Source organism: Mauremys mutica, chromosome 10, assembly GCF_020497125.1.
Source record: "Mauremys mutica isolate MM-2020 ecotype Southern chromosome 10, ASM2049712v1, whole genome shotgun sequence".
Classification (NCBI taxonomy): Eukaryota; Metazoa; Chordata; order Testudines; family Geoemydidae; genus Mauremys; species Mauremys mutica.
The window spans coordinates 44,161,321-44,181,377 of NC_059081.1; the positions used below are offsets into that span (position 1 = coordinate 44,161,321).

Below are 20,057 nucleotides of genomic sequence, written 5' to 3' on the forward strand. Positions count from 1 at the left end.
TAACTCCACCCAATGAGGGCCATCAGCCTTCTATCATTCCCTCATCTTCACACAATGCTTTACCAAACTACCCTCCCACAACACCAAATATCCAAAACTAGTGTTGGGTGGGGTGCGGGCGGCAGAAATAAAGTAAAGTAAAGGGTGTGAGCAGAAGGGTGACAAGGGGGCAGAGTTAAGGTAACGGTACATGGCCTGTGGTGTATGGTAATTGTAGTAGTAAGGCGTATGCTTGGGGATAGAGGAGTACAGAGTATGTACTGTTAGGTGGCTTAAGTTTTCATTTCCTTGCTTTTATGGATTTGCGTTAGACGTGTTTTGTGCGTGTAGTAACCCTAACTGCTTCACAATGACTTTTTTGTATTAATATAGAATAAATGTTTTCAAAATATCCTGCTTCCAGTCTAAACCAAAATCAATCGTGTTTTTAATGATAATCCCCATACATGGCCATTTGGGAGCATATTAGAGTGGTGTTTCATTTCTGATCTTATACATTCATCTGGTTCAGCAGTTTTTCCTTGAGTTTGCCAAAAGATTGAATATTTTAAGATGAGCTACAAAAAACACCAATAAAAAGCCTAAAAAATGTAGGAAAGAAATGTTGGCAGTTTTTAGGGGATATTGTTTTCTACTGGACTAGAGATTCCCTTAGCTCACTGGTTCTCCACCGGGGTACACATACCCTTGGGGGTACGCAGAGGTGTCTTTCAGAGGGTACATCAACTCATTTAGATATTTGTCTACTTTTACAACAGGCTACATAAAAAGCACTAGTGAAGTCTGTACAAGTTAAAATTTCATACAATGACTTTATACTGCTCTCTGTACACTAGACACTGAAATGTAAGTACAATATTTCTATTTCAATTGATTTATTTTATAATGATATGGTAACAATGACAAAGTAGCAATTGTTCAGTAATAGGGTGCTGTGATATTTTTGTATTTTTAGGTCTGATTTTGTAAGCAAGTAGTTTTTAAGTGAGGTCAAACTTCGGGTACACAAGACAAATCAGACTCCTGAAAGGTGATCAGTAGTCTGGAAAGGTTGAGAACCACTGCCTTAGTGGCTCTATTTGTTCCATGCAATTTTTTTTGCCCATTAAAAATACCCCAAACACAAGAAGTGCTTCTATTTTTTATATTGTTTTATTGAAAAGATACATTTAAAAAAATACACAGACATTTTACTATTTACGGATTGCAGATAAAGATGTTCTAAAAGAGTTAACTCTATTTTATTCCTTTATTATACTTGTTGCCCTCAATATCGCACAAAGACTTCAGTCTGAGTACTGCATATTGATATTACCTTTATAAAAGGGGGTAGGGACAAGAGACGAGGGAGGGCAGAACTTCAATATAGTCAGTAAACAGAAAAGACAGTCAGTCAATTATAAATATTGTATGTTCTGTACATTATTGCATTAGGGAGCCACAACATTATGCAGCATTGTTACAAAGGAAACAAGTTTAGAAATGAAGAGAAAGGATATTTACGTATAAATACACGGCCCATTGTCTTCTTGAACAATGCATGTGAGCTGTGGTAATGTGCAATTAAAAAGCTTGCTTTTTCTTTAATGTTAAACATTGCTTAGCAACACCAGTGAGGAAACTACAAAATAAGTTAAAATGAAAATAGTAAACCAATAGTAATCTTTACTATATGTTATATGGCTTTCTATTTTTAATCTAACTAAAACGTGAAACAAGAGAAATACATTAATAAAAAAAAGCTTCAAAGCTGCATTGCTTCCATACATTTGCACAGCAACTAAAAATGTCTAACTAAGACAGGCAATACATCTCTAGTACTACACAAGATACACCAGTACTGCGGTCTAAAACAGTACACAATTCCTGTCAACAAGAGCACACTGAAAAGAAAAGGATGCAGTCAGTTATTAAGATGTTATCCACAATTAAGCACTTGGTTAATCTACCTTTTTTCACACTAGAATATACCCAGTTGGATTCCAGAGACCTATTTACATGTGTGAGCGAGGAAGACCCTAGTTTTCAAGTCAGTCAGGAAATATTCTGTGTTCCTTGTTTACAAGGTGCATGATATACATATTTAAAAAACCCCAACCAACAAACAGATGAATGCTAGCTTTTTATGAGCCATTAAGCTTTTGGTAAACCATTCTCAGACAAATTATTTGAATTTAAAGAGCGAGAGAGAGAGACACAGAGACGTTGTCTAGGCTTCTAGAATACAGTACCTGTCCATGAAAAATTCTGTGACTTGGAGTGTTGGGGTGCCACACTGCATGGCATTATAAAAGAGAAAGACATTTTAAAATAAAATCCTTGCTTGCTTTGCTTCCTTTTCCCCCCTTCTACTGGCCATAGTTATCTTATTATCACTACAAAATTAATATGGTGCAAAAAGGATCGATGCAGGAGTCGCACGTATGGGACCGTGGCCTGGCCTTAGGAGAGCTGGTGGGATTGCAGGTGCCTGGAACAAAGAGGCAGTTGGACGGGGAGGGAGGGACAGAGCAGATGACACAGCTGCAGCCGCAGCAAGAGAAGATGAAAGGAAAGCAGGTGCTAAGGGCTTAATCATATCTTTTTGGAATGCAAGTTTTGCCTGAAAAAAAGAAAAAAAAGAAATGTAAATACTGTTCCTGCCACCATTTTAAAAATGAGTAAAAACATTAACCCTAGCAAAATGTTCATTAAGCTTTTAAGCTTTTTATCTGTCTGGATAGTATGAATAAAAGCTGTTTTCAATTGCTTCTTAGTACTTCACACCTGATTTATAATTACCGTATTTCTTTTGCTCCAATTTTAACCATTTCTAGTAGCAGCTGTTTGAGATTTTTGCTTGTAGCCAAAAGGGCAAATGAACATAGGCTGCTTTACAGAAGAGATATTAGACCACATGTTCAACTGCAAAATTTGCACTGGCATTTTCACACCTGCACCTGAACTGTGGGTGAAAATGTTAACTGCTTGACTACAGGTGCAAATCAGGAAAGTACAAGAACAAGTACTCCAATATCCACCTGCAATTAATTTTGCTGGTGTAAAAATGCAGGTGCAAATTGCATCTACTGAATGGGAAACCTTGTCTCAGCAATTTTGAAAATTGTATCCATGCTGTCTTCTTACACACAGGACAATTTAAACAAACTAACTGCACATTTAAGTACACACAAATCCACATGGAGTAGATGTGGGTGCTCCAGTATGTGGGGGTTAGAGGTAATTTACAAGAGTGAATATCTGTAAATTATAATAACTACCATCAGGAAACTCAAGATTGGGAAAAAAAGGGTCAAGATCATGACTTCGACAGGACTCTACAAAATAGAAAGGTACATTTTCCTCATTTTTTTTCACTTATAAAAATGAGCTGTAGAAAAATGCAAAAGTCAGAGATGGGAAACACCCATCAGTTCATTTAGTTCTTTCTCTGCTAATGCGCACTTGTTCCTTTCAGCATATTTTCTAGTCTCCAAGACTAATTTTTAAAAAAAAACCCAATCATTAAAAAAAAAAAAAAAAGACGGCTCAGTTTGAGATCCCCAACCAATCTGGTGTGGGTACTGTAAAATTACCCATGAAATATATACAGTATAACTCCACTTGTGGGTTGGTGTGTTTCAAGGTTAAGTATTTGTGGGTGGGAGGAGGGAGACTTATATCCTGACTCTATTACCATCGGTATTAAACCCAAGAGATAAAAATATAATGCTTTCCAGAAGGGAGAAAGATTAGTGTGACCCAAAGCTAGTGAATGGGGAGTGTTAGAGAAAGTCTGAAGCATTTTCATTAGACTATATGATTACAAAGAAACATTAATACTTCAACTTCTGCAGGGGTTTCATATGCTTTTTGGATAGTGTCTCACTTTTGGACATGAGTATTTGCATCTCTTTAGTTCCAACACATAAAAGCACTTTTGTTGTATGGGTTGTGCACACTGCTCTCTAATGAACCCAGTACAGTGACCATCGCAGGCTGACTTAACTAGCGAGCAGAGAGCATGCAACTCTTCCTGAGCCAGAATCAGGCTGCCTGGTGAGCAGCTTGCCCCAGGCTAGAGAAACCAGCAAGACAGTATTATGGGGGATGCTGGTGGGGAGGAACCCCAGAGAAAGGGCTGAGGATTTTTGGGGACCAAGGCAGGAAATGGTGATCTAGTAGCCCAGTAATAAATGCCTTGATGATAAGCAGTTAATGCTCCTAAACTCCTCAACTCTCCCACACCAGCCTAATACAGCACACACTTTACTTTGCTGTTTGTGCGGGATAAGTCAGTATGTTTTTAGCTTTACACCTTAAGCCTTTCTCCCAGGCTACATCCCTCATAACATCATGTTTTCTTAAATGCTCACATAGGCAGTGTGTGCCCTTTAAAGAGCGGGAGTGTACTAAAACCAGAAGAGTTCACATCTTTCCACTAGATACACAATCCATTCCACAGCCCACTGTTTATTCTCTCCCTTCTAGCAGTAAATAACTCTGGAGTGCTATTTCGCCTTTGAGCAGGCAGACAGAATACATAACCAGCTTCAAATCTGATGCTAATACAGATTCAGCCTGCAGGGGGAGATACTCACAAGCTTTCTACCCCTGTCATACTCCTAGTCTCTTTGCAGTGGGAGTCCCAAGGTCACAAGCTCACATATACAGCAGTGATGCTGCATAGTAACAGTACTTACTGCTAAAATACTTGGGCTGCGTTGAAGTTTGTTGTAAGGGCTATATTTAGGTTTCATAGGCTTCCCTGCCACTCTGTCCTTGTGCCTTCTGCTGGAAATGTGCTGAAATAAAAAAAGAATACATTAAGAAGCAGTTTAGCGATCTCATGGTTTTATTTTTTTTGGAATTGATTTTTTGGCTGCATGTACCAAGTCCCCTATCGAAGACACTGGGAGACAATTAAGGCTTAAGGGATGCAGCAATGATCTAAGTAGTTGGGTCTTGCTAAATAAAGCCCAACAGTTTGGAGTAAATCACATGAACTAGAAATTAATCAAATACACAGGATACTGTGATCCAAGCCGCAAAGGCACAAAGCATTAGCACTCAGGCAAAAGCTTCCGAGGTATTTGAGGTACCTGTTTAAGCTGAATTTCTGAATTGACATGGACATCACAGATTTCACAATGAAATGTCTTGTTCTGCAGTCCTGAGCCCTTACTGCCATTCTGAATCTTCAGCCTGGATCCAAGTCTAGGATACGATTTAATTGGACCTGCACCATTCCGAGCTTCCACCATTGTCTTGTGTTTGGAACCTAATAGACAATTAGATGCATAAGGATTAACAAAGATGGAATGTTTTTTCTTAAGCTACAAATCATAAAAAACTTATTATAGAGAATTGCTGCAGTTTCCATCCCCTTTTAGATTTTCCATAACATGAAATGACTGTTTAGGAACTAGAATGGTCAAATACTCCACACACGTGTTTAGATTATGCATTATCTTGACTTTGATTACTATACTACACACTTCACCATTGCATGGTACAGAGGAGAGCAAACCAGAAAGAAGTCTGAGGGCTTGTGCAGAAAGGAAAGAGGGACACACAGGAATATTTCCCTCTCCATCTCATGATCCAGGTTATTGCCATTTTCCATTCTGCAAGTGGCTCGTGTGGGAATAAGGGGGTTTGGCTAGGGCAGGGGTGAAGGTAACCTAAAGGACTTACCGGTACGTGGGAGTCCTGATCAGGGGGCGTGGCCTCAACCGGAAGAGGCGGGGCCTTTCAAGATTTAAAGGCCTTGGGGCTCCAGCTGTGGCTGGGAGCTCCAAGGGCCTTTAAATCACCCCGGAGCTCCCAGCTGCAGAGGCAGTTGGGAGCCCCGGGGCGAATTAAAGGGCCTGGGGCTCCGGCCGCCATGGCGCTCCAGTCCCTTTAATCATTGCGAGAGCCCTGCTGCTGCTACCCCGGGGCGGCAGGGCTCCAGTGGTGATTTAAAGGGCCCAGAGCTCCAACCGCTGCAGGGAGCCCTGGACCCTTTAAATCCCCTCTGGAGCCTGACTGCCGGGACCCCGGGGCTCTGGCAGCCGGGCTCAGGTGGGGATTTAAAGGGCCTGGTGCTCCAGCCACTGCGGGGAGCCCTGGGCCCTTTAAAGTGCCGCTGGAGCTCCGGCAGCGGGGCTTGGGAGGAGCTTTAAAGGGCCTTGGGCTCCCCGCAGGGGCTGGAGCTCCAAGCCCTTTAAATCCTCGTCCGAAGCCAGCTGCCAGAGCTCCAGCGGTGATTTAAAGGGCCTGGGGCTCCCCGCAGCAACTGGAACCCTAGGCCCTTTAAATCACCGCCGGAGAAGCTGGATCATAACGGCTTACTTTCACCTCTGGGCTAGGGTACCAGACAGCAAGTGTGAAAAATCAGGACAGGGGTGGGGGGTAATAGGAGCGTATATAAGAAAAAGACCCCAAAATCGGGACTGTCCCTATAAAATCGGGACATCTGGTCACATTAGGTGTGGCCAAGGAGGATACTAAAATCTGCATATAAACAGGAATTGGGTAATCCTGTTTAAAGCAGCACTAGCTACTTCTTCCTATTCAGTGGCTCCTCAGTGAAGGAGTTAGAGACCTGCGGCCTGTAAACCAAAAGAAAATATGGATGGAAGCTAATTGTGTTGCCTTTAGTGCAGTGTGAGGAGTATGGAGGAAGAGATCCTGGGTGAAATCTTGGTTCCATTAACTCAATGAAACTTTTGCCATTGACTTCAATGGGGCCAGGATTTCACCCCCTGGCTTTAAGTGTAGGAATCCATGAAGAATGAGGATCCACAAGAAATCCTGGTCTTAATGATGTATGTCTCCAGAATAAACCAATGTGATTGTTGGGGTCCTGACTCTCCCGAGACCTGCAGTCCAGGAGAGAGGATGCCAAGCAAAGGTTGCACCACAAAAGTCTTATGGAGTTTGTTCCCATCCATCCAATTTTATGTGGGAAGAGGGAGGATAGATGTTCCTTCCTTCCTCTCTCAAAGAGCTACAAAGGAAGGGATTCCTGGACTTAATATTTCTCTTGAGGTAAGGAAAGATAGATTTAAAGGCAACATATACTTTATAAGCATCTTGTCTCAATTGTTCAAAGCCTCTATGACATCAAATTTAAAAAGTGAATCCTCAAGTTATTGCATAAAAACTATACTTTACCAACTGCAGCATTTAACTAGGCATGATAAGAATAAATATATTATATATTGGAACTTGAAGTAGTACAGAATTTACAATGAAGTTGAAAACTTCATGTTAGTTGGAAGCACCTCTGGAGTCAGGACAAAGTACAGTTAGATATCATGGGCTGTAGGAAGTTTGGTGAAATCATTGGTCTAGACAACAGGGGATTGTGTAAAGGATATCTTCAAAAATAGGTATTTAAAAGCTCTTGTGCCTGAGAATATAAAGGATTTTAACTCTATAGTGTTTTGTTTTTTTAAAATGACACACAGTCACATACTTACGTGTTGTAGGAACTCACCTGTGTTGTGTGCTTCTAGCTGTGATAGGGAGTTCACAGCCACTTTGCATAGTGAACAGTAAAGTAGTTTTTTGGCTTTTTCCTCTTCGGATTCAGAAACTGTGCTTGTTGCTCCATTTGTGCTCTTAGAGGATGATGTCGATGTTATAGGTGCTAATGTTATAGCTCCAGGTTTGGGAAGGAACAGGCCCACTTCAGTATTTGAAGGCTGACTAGAACCACTGGTTTTCACTTTCCCTTTATCTTCTAAAAGAAACAAACATGTGTATTGTAAGGTTTTATACACATCAAATCACATAGGGAATATACACAGGGCAATGATGTCCTAGAGCGGGAAATCTCAAGAACACTTGCAAAATTTTTGCCATCAAACTTAATTGATTTTGGGGGTGATTTCCTGGGCTCTTGGGAAACTATCGTTACCAGAGACTTAACCCTGAGATCATAAACATATTTCTGAAGAGCACTTTGTCTGCCTTGGGAATGGCCCAAATTGCATCAAATAGGAGGGATTTTCAAAATAATTTCACTGGAGAGGATACCCCTGAAGTTCCGCCATAATCTTGAGATCCACTTCCCTCATTTCAGTTATACAAGTTGAATATAGTGCTTTACTCACTATAGGGGGTCAGTGCAGAGCTGCCAATATTTAGATAAGATTATTCAAGGCATAATTCCTGGTATAAACTGGGGGCCCTAAGGGTTTTAATTCAATTCTCTTATGTATCATTTTACACCCATTAATCAATCATCCAGGCCTCCTCTGAGACTGGTCAGTAGGTATTGTTGTTTCATTTTACAGGTATGGGTCCCAAAGTAGAGAGATCAAGTGACTTGACTGAAGCTGCAGAGGGCGTTTGTGAGAGCCAATTAGAATGTAGGAGTCTGCTGCAGGAGACTGTAGGAGTTTGCTGCATCATGTGGTTAGTTTATTAGACCTTACTGCTTCTTGTGCTATTGAGCTGCTGAGCAGAGAAGAAAGCACACCTATAAGCACCATCCAACCCCTTGGGGTGGGGTGGGGGACTGAGGTGGCCCTAATATCATCAGCAGTAGCCTAGGCAGCATAGGTGTCATAAACTACCTCCGGGGTGTCAGAGCTACATGAATAAAACCGCTATCATCGGGGGGGGGGGGAGGGGAAACCACATTGAGAAACTTTCAGCTCTGTTGATCAGTTGACAGCAGTGTGACTGCCAGTTTGTATTTACAAGAATACTTTTGCATGGAAAAGAGTTAGATACTTAATTTTTTAAAATACGAGATTAGCCTTGACATTTCTAGGTCCCAAATATTAGCAGAGTCTCAAAGGCCAGCTCTGCATTTAGGATTAGTCATATTATGGCTTACTAGACAAGCACATAGAGAGGACATGATACAAGACACAAAGACAAAAGCCCAGAGGAAGACTTGCATGAAAAGACACGGATTATAGGATCATATAAAAGCAGTTTTGTACATTCCTTTGTACATTACTTTGCCAGAAAAATTTAAAATTAAAACTGTTCAACTTAAGCTCAAAATACATTTCTTAAACATTTATATATTGTTTATCTTTATACTCAGTGCTGCTTTGGTACCTTCCCATCACAGTCAAGCAGGAATCAGCTAAACAGCAGAGAAGCTCTTAAAAGTAGCTTTAAAAATGTAATTTATATCACAAGGCCCACAGCTGTCCACAGTGACACTGGGCGCAGTCTTTCAGAACCTATCCAGCAAATCACTTAAGTGCAAGCTTAAGTCCATTCCTAGTCACAAAAGCAGTTAAACACACACAAATTCTTTTATGTGTGTAAGTTCCATTGAATGCAATGGGATTTAGGTATTGCCTAAAGTTAATCCTATGTTTAAAATGCTTTGCTGTACACGAATGGACTACTAAATCACATCCTCAGGCTTACATAAGGCCTGCACCCAAGTCCATGGCTTTTTGGCTAAGAAAGGATTGAAGGATATGGCCCAATACTCCCAAACCAGTAAAATACAACAGGTTGATAGAGGTTAGCTTAACTTAAATGAAAAAAGCATATGCCTCAAACTCTGAGAAATGCAGTGTATTCAGTGGATATTTTCTTCCTAGGTAAGTAGAGTTGGTTGCCATCTCCTGAGTTTCAGTTTCTAACAGACGTGCATCTGGGGCCAGATTTTCAAGTGCTCAGCACCCACAACTGGAATCAAATTTTTCAAGAGTCCAGTTCTCAATTAGGCACCTACATAAGGAGAAGAGGTTCAAAAGTGCTCAGCTCCCATTGGCCAGATTTTCAAAAAAAATCAGCACCCAATGTGCTGAGCTAATTTGAAAATCTGGCCATTTATTTGGATGGATGCTGAGCTCTTTTGAAAATCTGGGCCCAATTGCGGGTGCAGAATTATCTTCAAAATTTGGCCCTTGCAATTTACGTATACAAAAACGAGGGTTTTGTTCTACCGTCACTCTGTGTGTGGAGCTACCATTGACGCTAAAGGGGTGCTGAGCACAGGATTGAACTCTTCATTGATGCATTGTATGTATAAGCATAACTCACAAACCTAAAAGCGTATACAAAATATGAACAGGCACTTGATACTAGAGAGCAGAGACAGTAATTGGCATAGTTCCCAGAAATGCAGTGCAGTAAATCTTTGAATTTTAGATCTCTGAGATAAAGAGAAAAGAAATGTTAATAAATATTTGATTATATACTTCAATATAGCCATAAAAACTATTTTAAAATTACACAACACAAGTAAACTATATTTAACATTTAAATTGACCAAAAGTGAATCTCATTCAGAAGGCCAGGTTTATGAAAGGGGTACTCTAAACATTTTTGAATTTATAAAATATTACCAAAGGAAGTGATATTAGATCATTCACCATCTACTTCAGAATTTTAATATGGCTGTAGTAATCATTCATATCTGCAGAAAGCCAATCCATGGAAATAACATCACAAATGAATATTTATAAAGTATACTCTCTCTCCCCCCGCCATCCCCATAGACAAACAATAATAGGGAAAGCTAGTAGAGGTGCTAACAATGTACAAATGAAACATCTATCGGCTATCCATTCATGGACTCAGGCTATATAAGAATAGTTTATCACTTGCGTTGTCTGTATGAAGAGTCCAGATGCTATGAGGTGTATTGCATGTTCTGAAAGGTGCTGTGCTCTCGACTCCCATTAAAGAGAAGTCTTCAGTATGCTGTAGGCTCAGGCTTTTAAAAGCATGTGATAAGTGACAAAAAATAGCATGAAATGTTTAAAAACAATATTTATAGAACTACATGCTATAATCTTCACCCAAAACATTGACTATATTTCCATTGTGTTTTATCCATAGAAAATAGCTGATGCCTTGTGTTTATACACCCTGATGCCTGTAGTGTGCATCTTTATATTTATATATATATAATATAATATAATATATATATTATATTTATATTTATATTTTCTAAATGTGTTCATGTAAATTTAGTGCTGGCAAAATGTGCCAAACTCAAGTCTTCTGTTTCTCTAAAGAGAAGGTATAGGACAAGCATCAGTAATGCAAGCTTCCCCACCCTGTCCTGAAGAGATTGATTGTCTTCTAGGAGTGAATGGACTGTTCAGTCTCCAAGCCCATTCAATCCTTGGCTCCTCTGCTCAGACTTTCTATAACAGTGGCCACCTGTGAGGATATTTTTTGTGCTGCATCCCTGTGAACACTAGGCTGAGAACACAAAACCCATTTCACATAGGCTACCAATCACCATCAGACGACAGTTTTCCATCGCTGGATTTAACAGATGACTGAAATGAAAGATTCCATGTCCCATTGCCAAGCACCTCAGCCAACAAGAAGTAAATCCAGTGCCTCAAATGCTAACTGATGTAGTGCTTTAACCAGGATTTAAAATATTCCCTAGATTTGTCATTTTCATTATTCTTAATAAGGAACAAAACTATATAACAAACTGACTGCAAACATCTAGGAAACTAGCAAGAGGCTATTAGCATGTTGTCAGGCAAGGTTCTGTCAGCTATTTAAATATTGGAAAGGTTCCCAATTCAAATAATCACTCCACCCAGAGAGAGCGAGAGAGCGCATAAGCATGTATTGCATATATACACACACACGCACCCTACCTCCCATCCCCATTTAGATTAATGTTTCCTTCCATCTTTCTAAATACTTAGAGAACGTGTTTAAAATCCTGATTGAACAGTTAATGTAACATTTTAGTTCCCATATCCACTAGAATAAGCTAGACAAGTGTTTGGCTATCTAGTAGAGTAGAATCTGGCTCTTTTGGCTTCTAGAATCATTAAATTACATTTCTTCACATGGGTTTTAGTTAACTACTTATTGTTTTCAATCCCTCGGAGCCACATCACCATTAACTACCACTTTTAGAAATGCCTTCTGAGTATTCATCTGTGCAACGCAGATAAACACAAATCATATTCACGTGCACAATATATACAGAAGATTATTTTATTTGTATTTATAGCATATATTTAATATTAAAGAAGAAACTGGTCACTTTCATACTGCTTAAGAGCCTAGATGACTTCATCATATATAAAATGTCGGCATATTTAGAAGTGTTTCATCCTAGATACTATTGGAATCATTATATAAAATCTAGATATAAGGTGAGATATGGCTGTAAAGCTACAGCCCCATTGTAAGGCTGCCCTGCTGGCATTCCTGGAGGCATAATTCTTATATCTGGTCCAAGCCCACTGAAGCCAATGGACTTGGACAAGGGATAAATCAGTACAGAATTTAGTTCAACACCTCCAGGAGCATCCAGTACCTCAGGCCAGCGTGGCCTCTGCTATACCCGTAAGATTTAGAAGAATGCAGCATATGCTCCCTCCATCCCCACGACAGCCCAATTCCACTAGCTGGAGCAGAAGGCTGCGACTTCGCCCAGGCCCTTCCTTTTCCCAGACCCTGTTGGAAAGGTTAGAGCTGCTGCTCATCCTTGTGGCTACAGGCAGCACAAGACACACTGAGAATACAAGAGCTGTAATTCGGCCTAGCCTCTGTGTGGTGCCAAAAATGACTGGGTAAGTCTTGTGTGTCCTTTTTTTTAAATTTACCCCTATGCGAGACTAGTCACAATCTACCCCATACTACTGGACAGTATATGACTATGCTCTTTTCCTTGTACGGAGGATATTTTTGACTGTTATATTCTTGTCTGCAATTAAGGATTAAATCTCCTTTTTTTCTTAAGCCCCAGGAGTAGTAAAATTGCTGGTTGAGTCCCAGCTCTTACTGAATCCTGCTTTTATTTTGAAATAAGATATGAGAAAAAACTAATTAAGTATCGCTTTGGGCTCAGTAATACAAATGCTGTTGTCTCTTACCTCCATTGTTTCAGTCTTGGCTTTGAAGTTGCTTTCATCTATGTATGAATGTTTGGCTTGTATTTAGTGTCAGAATTGGATTCTAGAATCGAAGGCATATTTAGCTAATTAGAACTATTTCTGTTTGGATTTGCATATCATACACATAGCAAATAGAGATGAAAACGATCTAGGCAGGTCAACTTGTCCATTTCCCTGCCAGTGCAGGTTTATTTGAAATGACTTACAATTTGCAGCTTCTGGGAAGTGCTATTGCACAGTCCAATAGATTTGACTGTTCAAGGTGAGTTTTGTCATTGACTTTGGCATTGCCACGGATTTCACCCTAGGACTTTTTTCCCCTAACATTCAGGCTCTATTCACTGTACTCAGACTTACATTTTTTTGGCTCATCCTATTATACAATTGAGTTTGCACAATTTGGACCCATTCACACACTGAGGATGTGCACTCAGAGGGAGCCGTCCATGCAGAATTCTTCTCCCTATGGTGCAGAAGGGAGAAGTGCTACCTTTCTGGCATCCTCCTCCTCCCACCCGCCTATGCTTTGTAGAGAGCTGTTTTGATTAGGGCACCAGGGAGCCAGTTGTCTTCCCAAAGGTGACTAGGGCATCAGCCCAGATGCTGTTAGAACCTAGGATCACACTTAGTCCTTAGAGCCCCCTCTGGTGAAATGTGGCTGTCCTGGCGCCCTCTTTGGATTCTGTTTTTTGTTAGAAAGTGGGACATTTTTGTAAAAAAATTAAATGTCACTTTCTAAAAAAACCAGCTCATTAAAGGCAAAGAACACAGACACCAAGAACGCATGGCAAGGGGTACAAAATTAGCAAAAGGAAGAAAAGACAGCTGAGAAGAATGGGAAAGTGAAATCTTAAGACCACCTCATTTGGAGACTCAGCTAAGCAGAGTAATTACCTTAGCTAGGTGAAGGCCTTCTTGGAGAGAAAGAGAGAAGCCGTGTTCAGATGTCTAAGGCCCTACTGATAAAAACAAAACACTGATGGATAATACTTCATTCTGGAAAGCCAGCTCCATAATTAGTTTTGTGCACTTAATAGCCGGATGCAGGACAATTCATTTTATTTGTTCTTTTGGGGGATCTTAAATACCAAGTTATAAACGGAGGGTGAGGGGAAGAATCTCAGTTCATATTGAGAGATACATTTCTACCATGTCTTGGAAATTTTGTGATTAATCTCTCAACTGAGTAAACAAACATCTTGTCTCAAGTCATCACAAATAAAAATGTGACCATAACAGAGGCTGACATGATCTCCTGAATTTAATATGACATATTTAAGTAGAATTGTATTTAATTTTATGATGCTTTACATACTCAAGGTGCCCCAAAGCACTTTACAATTAAATGTACATCTTGCAGGTTACAGGCTAAAAGAGAGTGCCAGTGTAGACTAAAGTAATAGTTATTGTATACTCAGCAATAGTTACAGTGTTGGATGTTAAAATTGATTTGATTGAAGGAATTCTGATCAGTTATTTTTTACTCTAAAAAAAAAAGCCATTAAAAGATCTTTAAGATCATCTAGACAGTCACATAGAGAAGGATAGAATACTTTGATTTAGCACATTAATGGAAAGGTGGCACTTCTCACAGTTCAGAATCTCTCTCTAGTAACTATTGGATACCTTTCTACAAAGCTTGATTTGTTATCAGAAGTCATGGTCCAAAGGTAGTCAACAAGAGTAGTTCATATGAGGCAATTTGCACAACTTACAATAAAAATCTATAAAACAAAGCCATGAAAATGTTGATAAAAATAAAATAGAAATCCAGTATGAAATGTAACTTGCTGTTGAAATACTTTAGCAACGTTAGGAAAGTGAAAAAGCTCAACTTCATATTTCAGTGTCAAAGTATACAGAATTAATAAATAATGCATATATAGGACAGGTCTTACCCTGATATTGGCTAGTTGGGTCTTATATCTATATGCACATCTTCTATCTAGTTATCTATGTAGGGTTTGTTAGTTAACTCTTTTTAGTCTTTGATAGTTACAGATAATTCTATAATGAATTTGTATATGAAATTTAGCCCTGGTGCAAATGAGTACAACTCCCATTAGTTTACTTCAGTGGGTCTGCTTCTGTTTATACCAGGGTTGAATTTAGCATCCTGAGTCCAATTCCAAATGGACTGGAACGATATTACTGGGTACTAACAAAAGTTAAAGAAATGGATAACAGATACATTAGATATGAATGAGGTATTGCAAATGCTTTTCTAACCTCTTATCTTAATACATTACAATGTGTTTGAGGGGCTACTTTGCAAACATTAACAAAGCTCACTATTAACCCAACAAGTAGGTAAACTGCCCCTTTTAAGATGGGTAAACCGAGGCAAATGAGTACATGAAAGAGTAAGTGACTTTGCTACAGTCCAACAGCAAGTCAATGTCAAAACTGGAGGTAGAAACCAGGAGTCTTTCCATCCAAGACTCCTTTTCTAGACACTAGAGGATCCTACAACTTGACATTTTGGAAAACATTTACCAATCCCCTCTCCTAAAAATGGCTATACATTTTCAGAACTTCCTCTACCTACATCCTGGTTGATGAGAGAGGATAATGGAGAGACTATTCTTGAAAAGTTTGGGTGTTTATGGTCAGGAAGGCGAAAAAATAGCTTTTTTCCTTACATATGGTTTCCTTTTGGTCCTATGCAAAAGTGAGTGACAAAACCCCACAGGATTGCTAATTCAACTTCTGTCTGTAAAATGTTAAAGAACACGTCAGCAATGTTGCAGGGAAAAAGCCAGTAAAATAAAATAAAATAGTTAATATGCAATTAAACCACTGCATAGCTATCTCAGCTTCATTACTCCACGAATGGAGTGAATTTCCTTTGAACAGATTAATGTGTTTGAGAATATTGGAGCTGATATACATGTATAGATGTAAACACTTAAATTTTATAGACTTCAGTTGTGATAAGTGCTTCCCTGTGCCACAATGTTACTGCTGAAGAAATGACTTTTATAAATATGTATAATTTTTTGATTACTCTGAAGAGCCTTAATGAATTTGTTGCTAATCCATTTCCCATAATATCCCTGAATTCTCATACAAATTGAGTTACAAGGCACTGACATGATATTCAAGTGTTGATTGTGGGTCAAATTCAGACCTGATGTAAAGTAGGCAGGACTCCTTTGAAGCCAGAGTCATGACCAGTTATACCAAGTCTGAATTTGGCCCTGTAATTGCAACAGTACCATACCTGTCCACGAAAATAACTAGGCTGCAGTAAGTGGCCTTTGGAGTGTGCAGTGGTGAGAGAGAGGCCCACAGTGGGTTATCACTTTTTTTATTCTTATTGTAAAAATACTCTTCCACTGTAGTGTGGAGCAACAGTAATGTTAATTAAATTAATTACAACTGTATCCGATCCAAGGATGTTCCCTGGAATGCATATGCATGTAATTAAATTGGCATCATTACAGACAGACTTAGGGCAGTTCTACACTTAAAACGTTGCAGCAGTGCGGCTGCACTGCTGTAGTGCTTTGTAAAGGCACTACTATGTCTACAGGAGAGCTTCTCCTGTAGAGAAACCCTCCTGCTGAGATAGCGCTATCTATACCGGCAGTTGGTGTAATTATATTGCTCAGGGTGGGGATTTTTCACGCCCCTGAGCGACATAGTTATACCGATGCAAGTTTATAGTTTAGACCTGGCCATAGTGACAGTGCTCATCAAAGGGTAAATACTTTTACTACTGAAATTAGAAGTTTGGATTTAACATTTTCGATATTTGGCACATCTGAACTAAAACTGAAACTGACATTTATTTTGTATCTGTTAGTTACAGCACATTTCTTCCTCCCATACATTACAGAATATGGCAACCAAATATGTTGAAAAGAAGCCAGTTAGTTGATATTATTTATATTACTGTAGCACAGGGGTTCTCAAACTGGGGGTCGGGACCCCTCGGGGGTCCTGAGGTTATTACATGGGGGGGTCGCGAGCTCTCAACCTCTACCCCAAACCCTGCTTTGCCTCCAGCATTTATAAAGGTGTTAAATACGTAAAAAAGTGTTTTTAATTTATAAGGGAGTGGTCGCACTCAGAGGCTTGCTGTTGGAAAGGGGTCACCAGTACAAAAGTTTGAGAGCCACTGCTGTAGCATCTAGGAGCCTTAGTCACGGATCAGGCCCCATTTTGCTAGGCATTGCACAAACACACAACTAAAAGATGGTTCCCTGCCCCAACCATCTTACAAGTTATGTATAAGACAAGAGACAGTAGATGGATACAGCTGTATGGGGGAGTACAAGGAAATAGTGAGACAGTATTGGTCAGCATGACAGGCAGTGGTCTCAGCACACCAGTAGCCTAACCGTTGTCAAGTTGTTTTGTAGGCATCACAGAAAAGGAGAGTTTAAGGAGAGATGTGAAGACCGAGGGAGTGGCTTTGCGGATTGTTTATGTGGAATTCCTCCCATGCATGAGGGACAGCATGGGAGAAGGCACAAAGGTGACTGAAAATTTAGCAAGCAGGTGATGGAGGCTGGCATCATAGGCCAACTGGAGGAAGGAATCACCATCTTAATAGTAAATAAGAGATGATAGGTAGAGTATGGAGACAGATCATAAAGGGTTTTGAAATTGAAGAGAAGTAGCTTATGTTTGGTGCTATAAAGAAGGGAGAGCCAGTGCAGCGATGCAAAAAGAGTGGGGACAGGGTTAAAGTGACAGGCTAGGAAAATTATCTTTCCCAGCAGCATTCTTAATGGCTATGGGGGTAAGACTGCATCTCTCAAGGTCAGGGGAAAGGATGTTGCAGTAATTGAGATGTAAGGTGAGAGCCTGGATGAGAGTTTTAGTGGTGAGGTTGGATAGGAAAGGGCGCATCTTAGAGATGTTATGCAGAAAGAATCTGCAAAATTTAGACACAGCCTAGAGAAGGGACTGAGTTGAAGGAGATGCCCAGAGGGCATTGAGTGACATGCAGGCTGGTGGTGCTGTCACAATAATTGAGAAAGGAGTGGTGGGGGTTGGAATGCTGGCGGGGGGGGGTAGATGAGGAGTTCTGTTTTATCCATGTTGTGATGGAGATGATGGCCAGACATTCGCAAGGAGATGGCAGAGAGGCTGTCCAAGATTTTAGTTCAAACAGAAGGAGATAGGTCTGGAGCAGATATGTAAGTGAGTTTTTCAGCAAAAAGACGGTAGTAGAATTGTTTTTGTGGATGAGATGACCCAGAGATAAGGTGTAGAGGGAGAAATTAAGAGGACCAAGGACAGAGCCCTGTCCAAGAACTCTGTGGAAACTTGAAAGCCTGTCTCTTTCACCAACAGAAGTTAGTCCAATAAAAGATATTACCTCACTCACCTTGTCTCCATAATAAATTAGGCAGAAGTAAGAAAGCAATTAAGTCATTAATAGTTACATTCTTTACTGCATTCATAAGCACCCTTCCTACATCTCCATATCATTCAAAAACAAACCAAAAAAGGAACAAAAAAAGCATAACTACATTACTCTCCTTGGCACTCAGGAAGACACGAGTTAGCCAGTTTTGATAAGAGATTCTGAAGTAATTATTTTCTGCTCTCTCCATTTTCTCAATATGGAGAAACTAATGGGTGTAGTCAGCTTACCTACAACCTAACCAGTTATGCAGTGTAGTAAGAAGTGAGTGAGAGGCCTGTAGGGCTCTGTACTGGAAAAATAGCATTGCAAATCAGCACGGTGCAATGTTTCCTAACATCTTGGCTACTTTTCATATTTGTAAATATTTTTCTTCAACATACTACTTTGAAACAAACGGCCAGATTTTATTTAATTAAAAGGCTATTTTTGTCTGCATAGTCTAAGGACAATAATTTTGCTTAAAAAAAAAGAGTAGCAAATAGAAGCTAGAAAATGTATAGTATTAAATCTCCAAGATCTCCGTAGACTGAAATAAGCTAAATACTTATTTTAGAGATGTTGTGGCTACATCAGAGAATATTTCGACAGCTCTGAAAACTTGGGAGTGCTCTGTAACTAAACTGATTAGGAGTAGTAATGTGGTTAATCAAATAAAGTTGCTGAGATGAACTGTCATTTCCAGAAGTATTATCTGTTTGGACTTGGTACAGTGGTGATGTTGACACTTGTTAATTTCTGTGACATTTTATTTCTGATTCTGCATTCCAAGGTCCTTAGGCTACTTTCTTATAAAGAATTTGGCTTGTTTTCAAGATTTCAAATGATTTTAACTAATCAAAATATATGTATGCCCTCAAATATTTTTGTTTGAAAGTTTGGGTGATTTCGTACCAAAGGAAATGGACTGGCTAGAGAGTCAGGAAATGTACAAATAGCCACATGCAACTCTGCTACTGCACAATCTTGACCCATAATGTTCCCTTATATTTCAGTCCTGGGCTTCTCCTCAGCAGTGTGCCTATTGTGCTAAGTATTGTGGGGGTTTTGTGAGGAGTGTGAGTAGGACTAGGATGCAGCTATGTAACAATACAATTCTCTTATTCTGTTTGTTGAAGGCAGGCTACAGGTCTCACTTTCCCATCACACCTTTCCCTCTTCGTCACCAAATAGATGCAATGCCTGGGTTTCAGACTTAGCACAATCTGCAAACCTCTGTGAGACTGTAAACTTTTCCTAGTTACTAGTATACTAAGGATTATTTGCCAAAGACTGAATCGCTGACAAAAAGCTACTGTTGTAGTTATAAGGATTTATTTTCAATGGAATCTAATCTCATACTTCATCTATCCACATGCAAATTTGCATACAGAGGGCCAGATTCTCAGTTGGTGTAAACTTACATTGCTCCATTGACTTCTATAGAGCTATGTCAATTCACACCAGAAAAGGAACCAGTTCACTTACTAAAACAAACACAAAAACAACAAGCCAACCCAAGAGCTTAATGCACACTCATAGGTCTCTGGCTTTCAAGTGACATACCTCATCCATAGCAAAATAGGTTGGGAAGACCTTCAATAGAAATTAACACACATTAAGCCAGATTCATGTCCCTACTCTGCCAACACTTCAAAGCTGCAGAAAATATGGTGGATCTGCCCAAATGAGGGAATACCATGGCCACCATTGGTATAAGGCACATTCCTGGGGTAAAGTATGAAGGTCAGCGGGTGTTTGTGTTCTAGGGATACTTTGCTGGTGTGGGGAGCTGGACAGAACTTAAAACCACCTTTGTCTCTCACCTTCCTCAGCTGTACTGATGTATACTGGCTGCAGCTGAAAAC

General features: G+C 39.8%; 1 protein-coding gene across 6 annotated transcripts in view; it reads right to left on the reverse strand.

The window, feature by feature from the left end:
* Nucleotides 1–1,133: 1,133 nt before the first annotated feature.
* Nucleotides 1,134–20,057, reverse strand: part of ZNF385B (zinc finger protein 385B) — a 242,038-nt gene continuing 223,114 nt past the window's right edge. For all 6 annotated transcript variants that reach the window (XM_045032910.1, XM_045032911.1, XM_045032915.1 and 3 more), the window contains 4 exons: nucleotides 7,466–7,711; nucleotides 5,082–5,260; nucleotides 4,683–4,784; nucleotides 1,134–2,602 (listed from right to left, as the gene is read on the reverse strand). In XM_045032910.1, coding sequence (XP_044888845.1) covers nucleotides 2,384–2,602; nucleotides 4,683–4,784; nucleotides 5,082–5,260; nucleotides 7,466–7,711 — 746 coding nt within the window. In that variant the 3' untranslated portion in view covers nucleotides 1,134–2,383. The remainder of the gene's footprint in view (nucleotides 2,603–4,682; nucleotides 4,785–5,081; nucleotides 5,261–7,465; nucleotides 7,712–20,057) is intronic.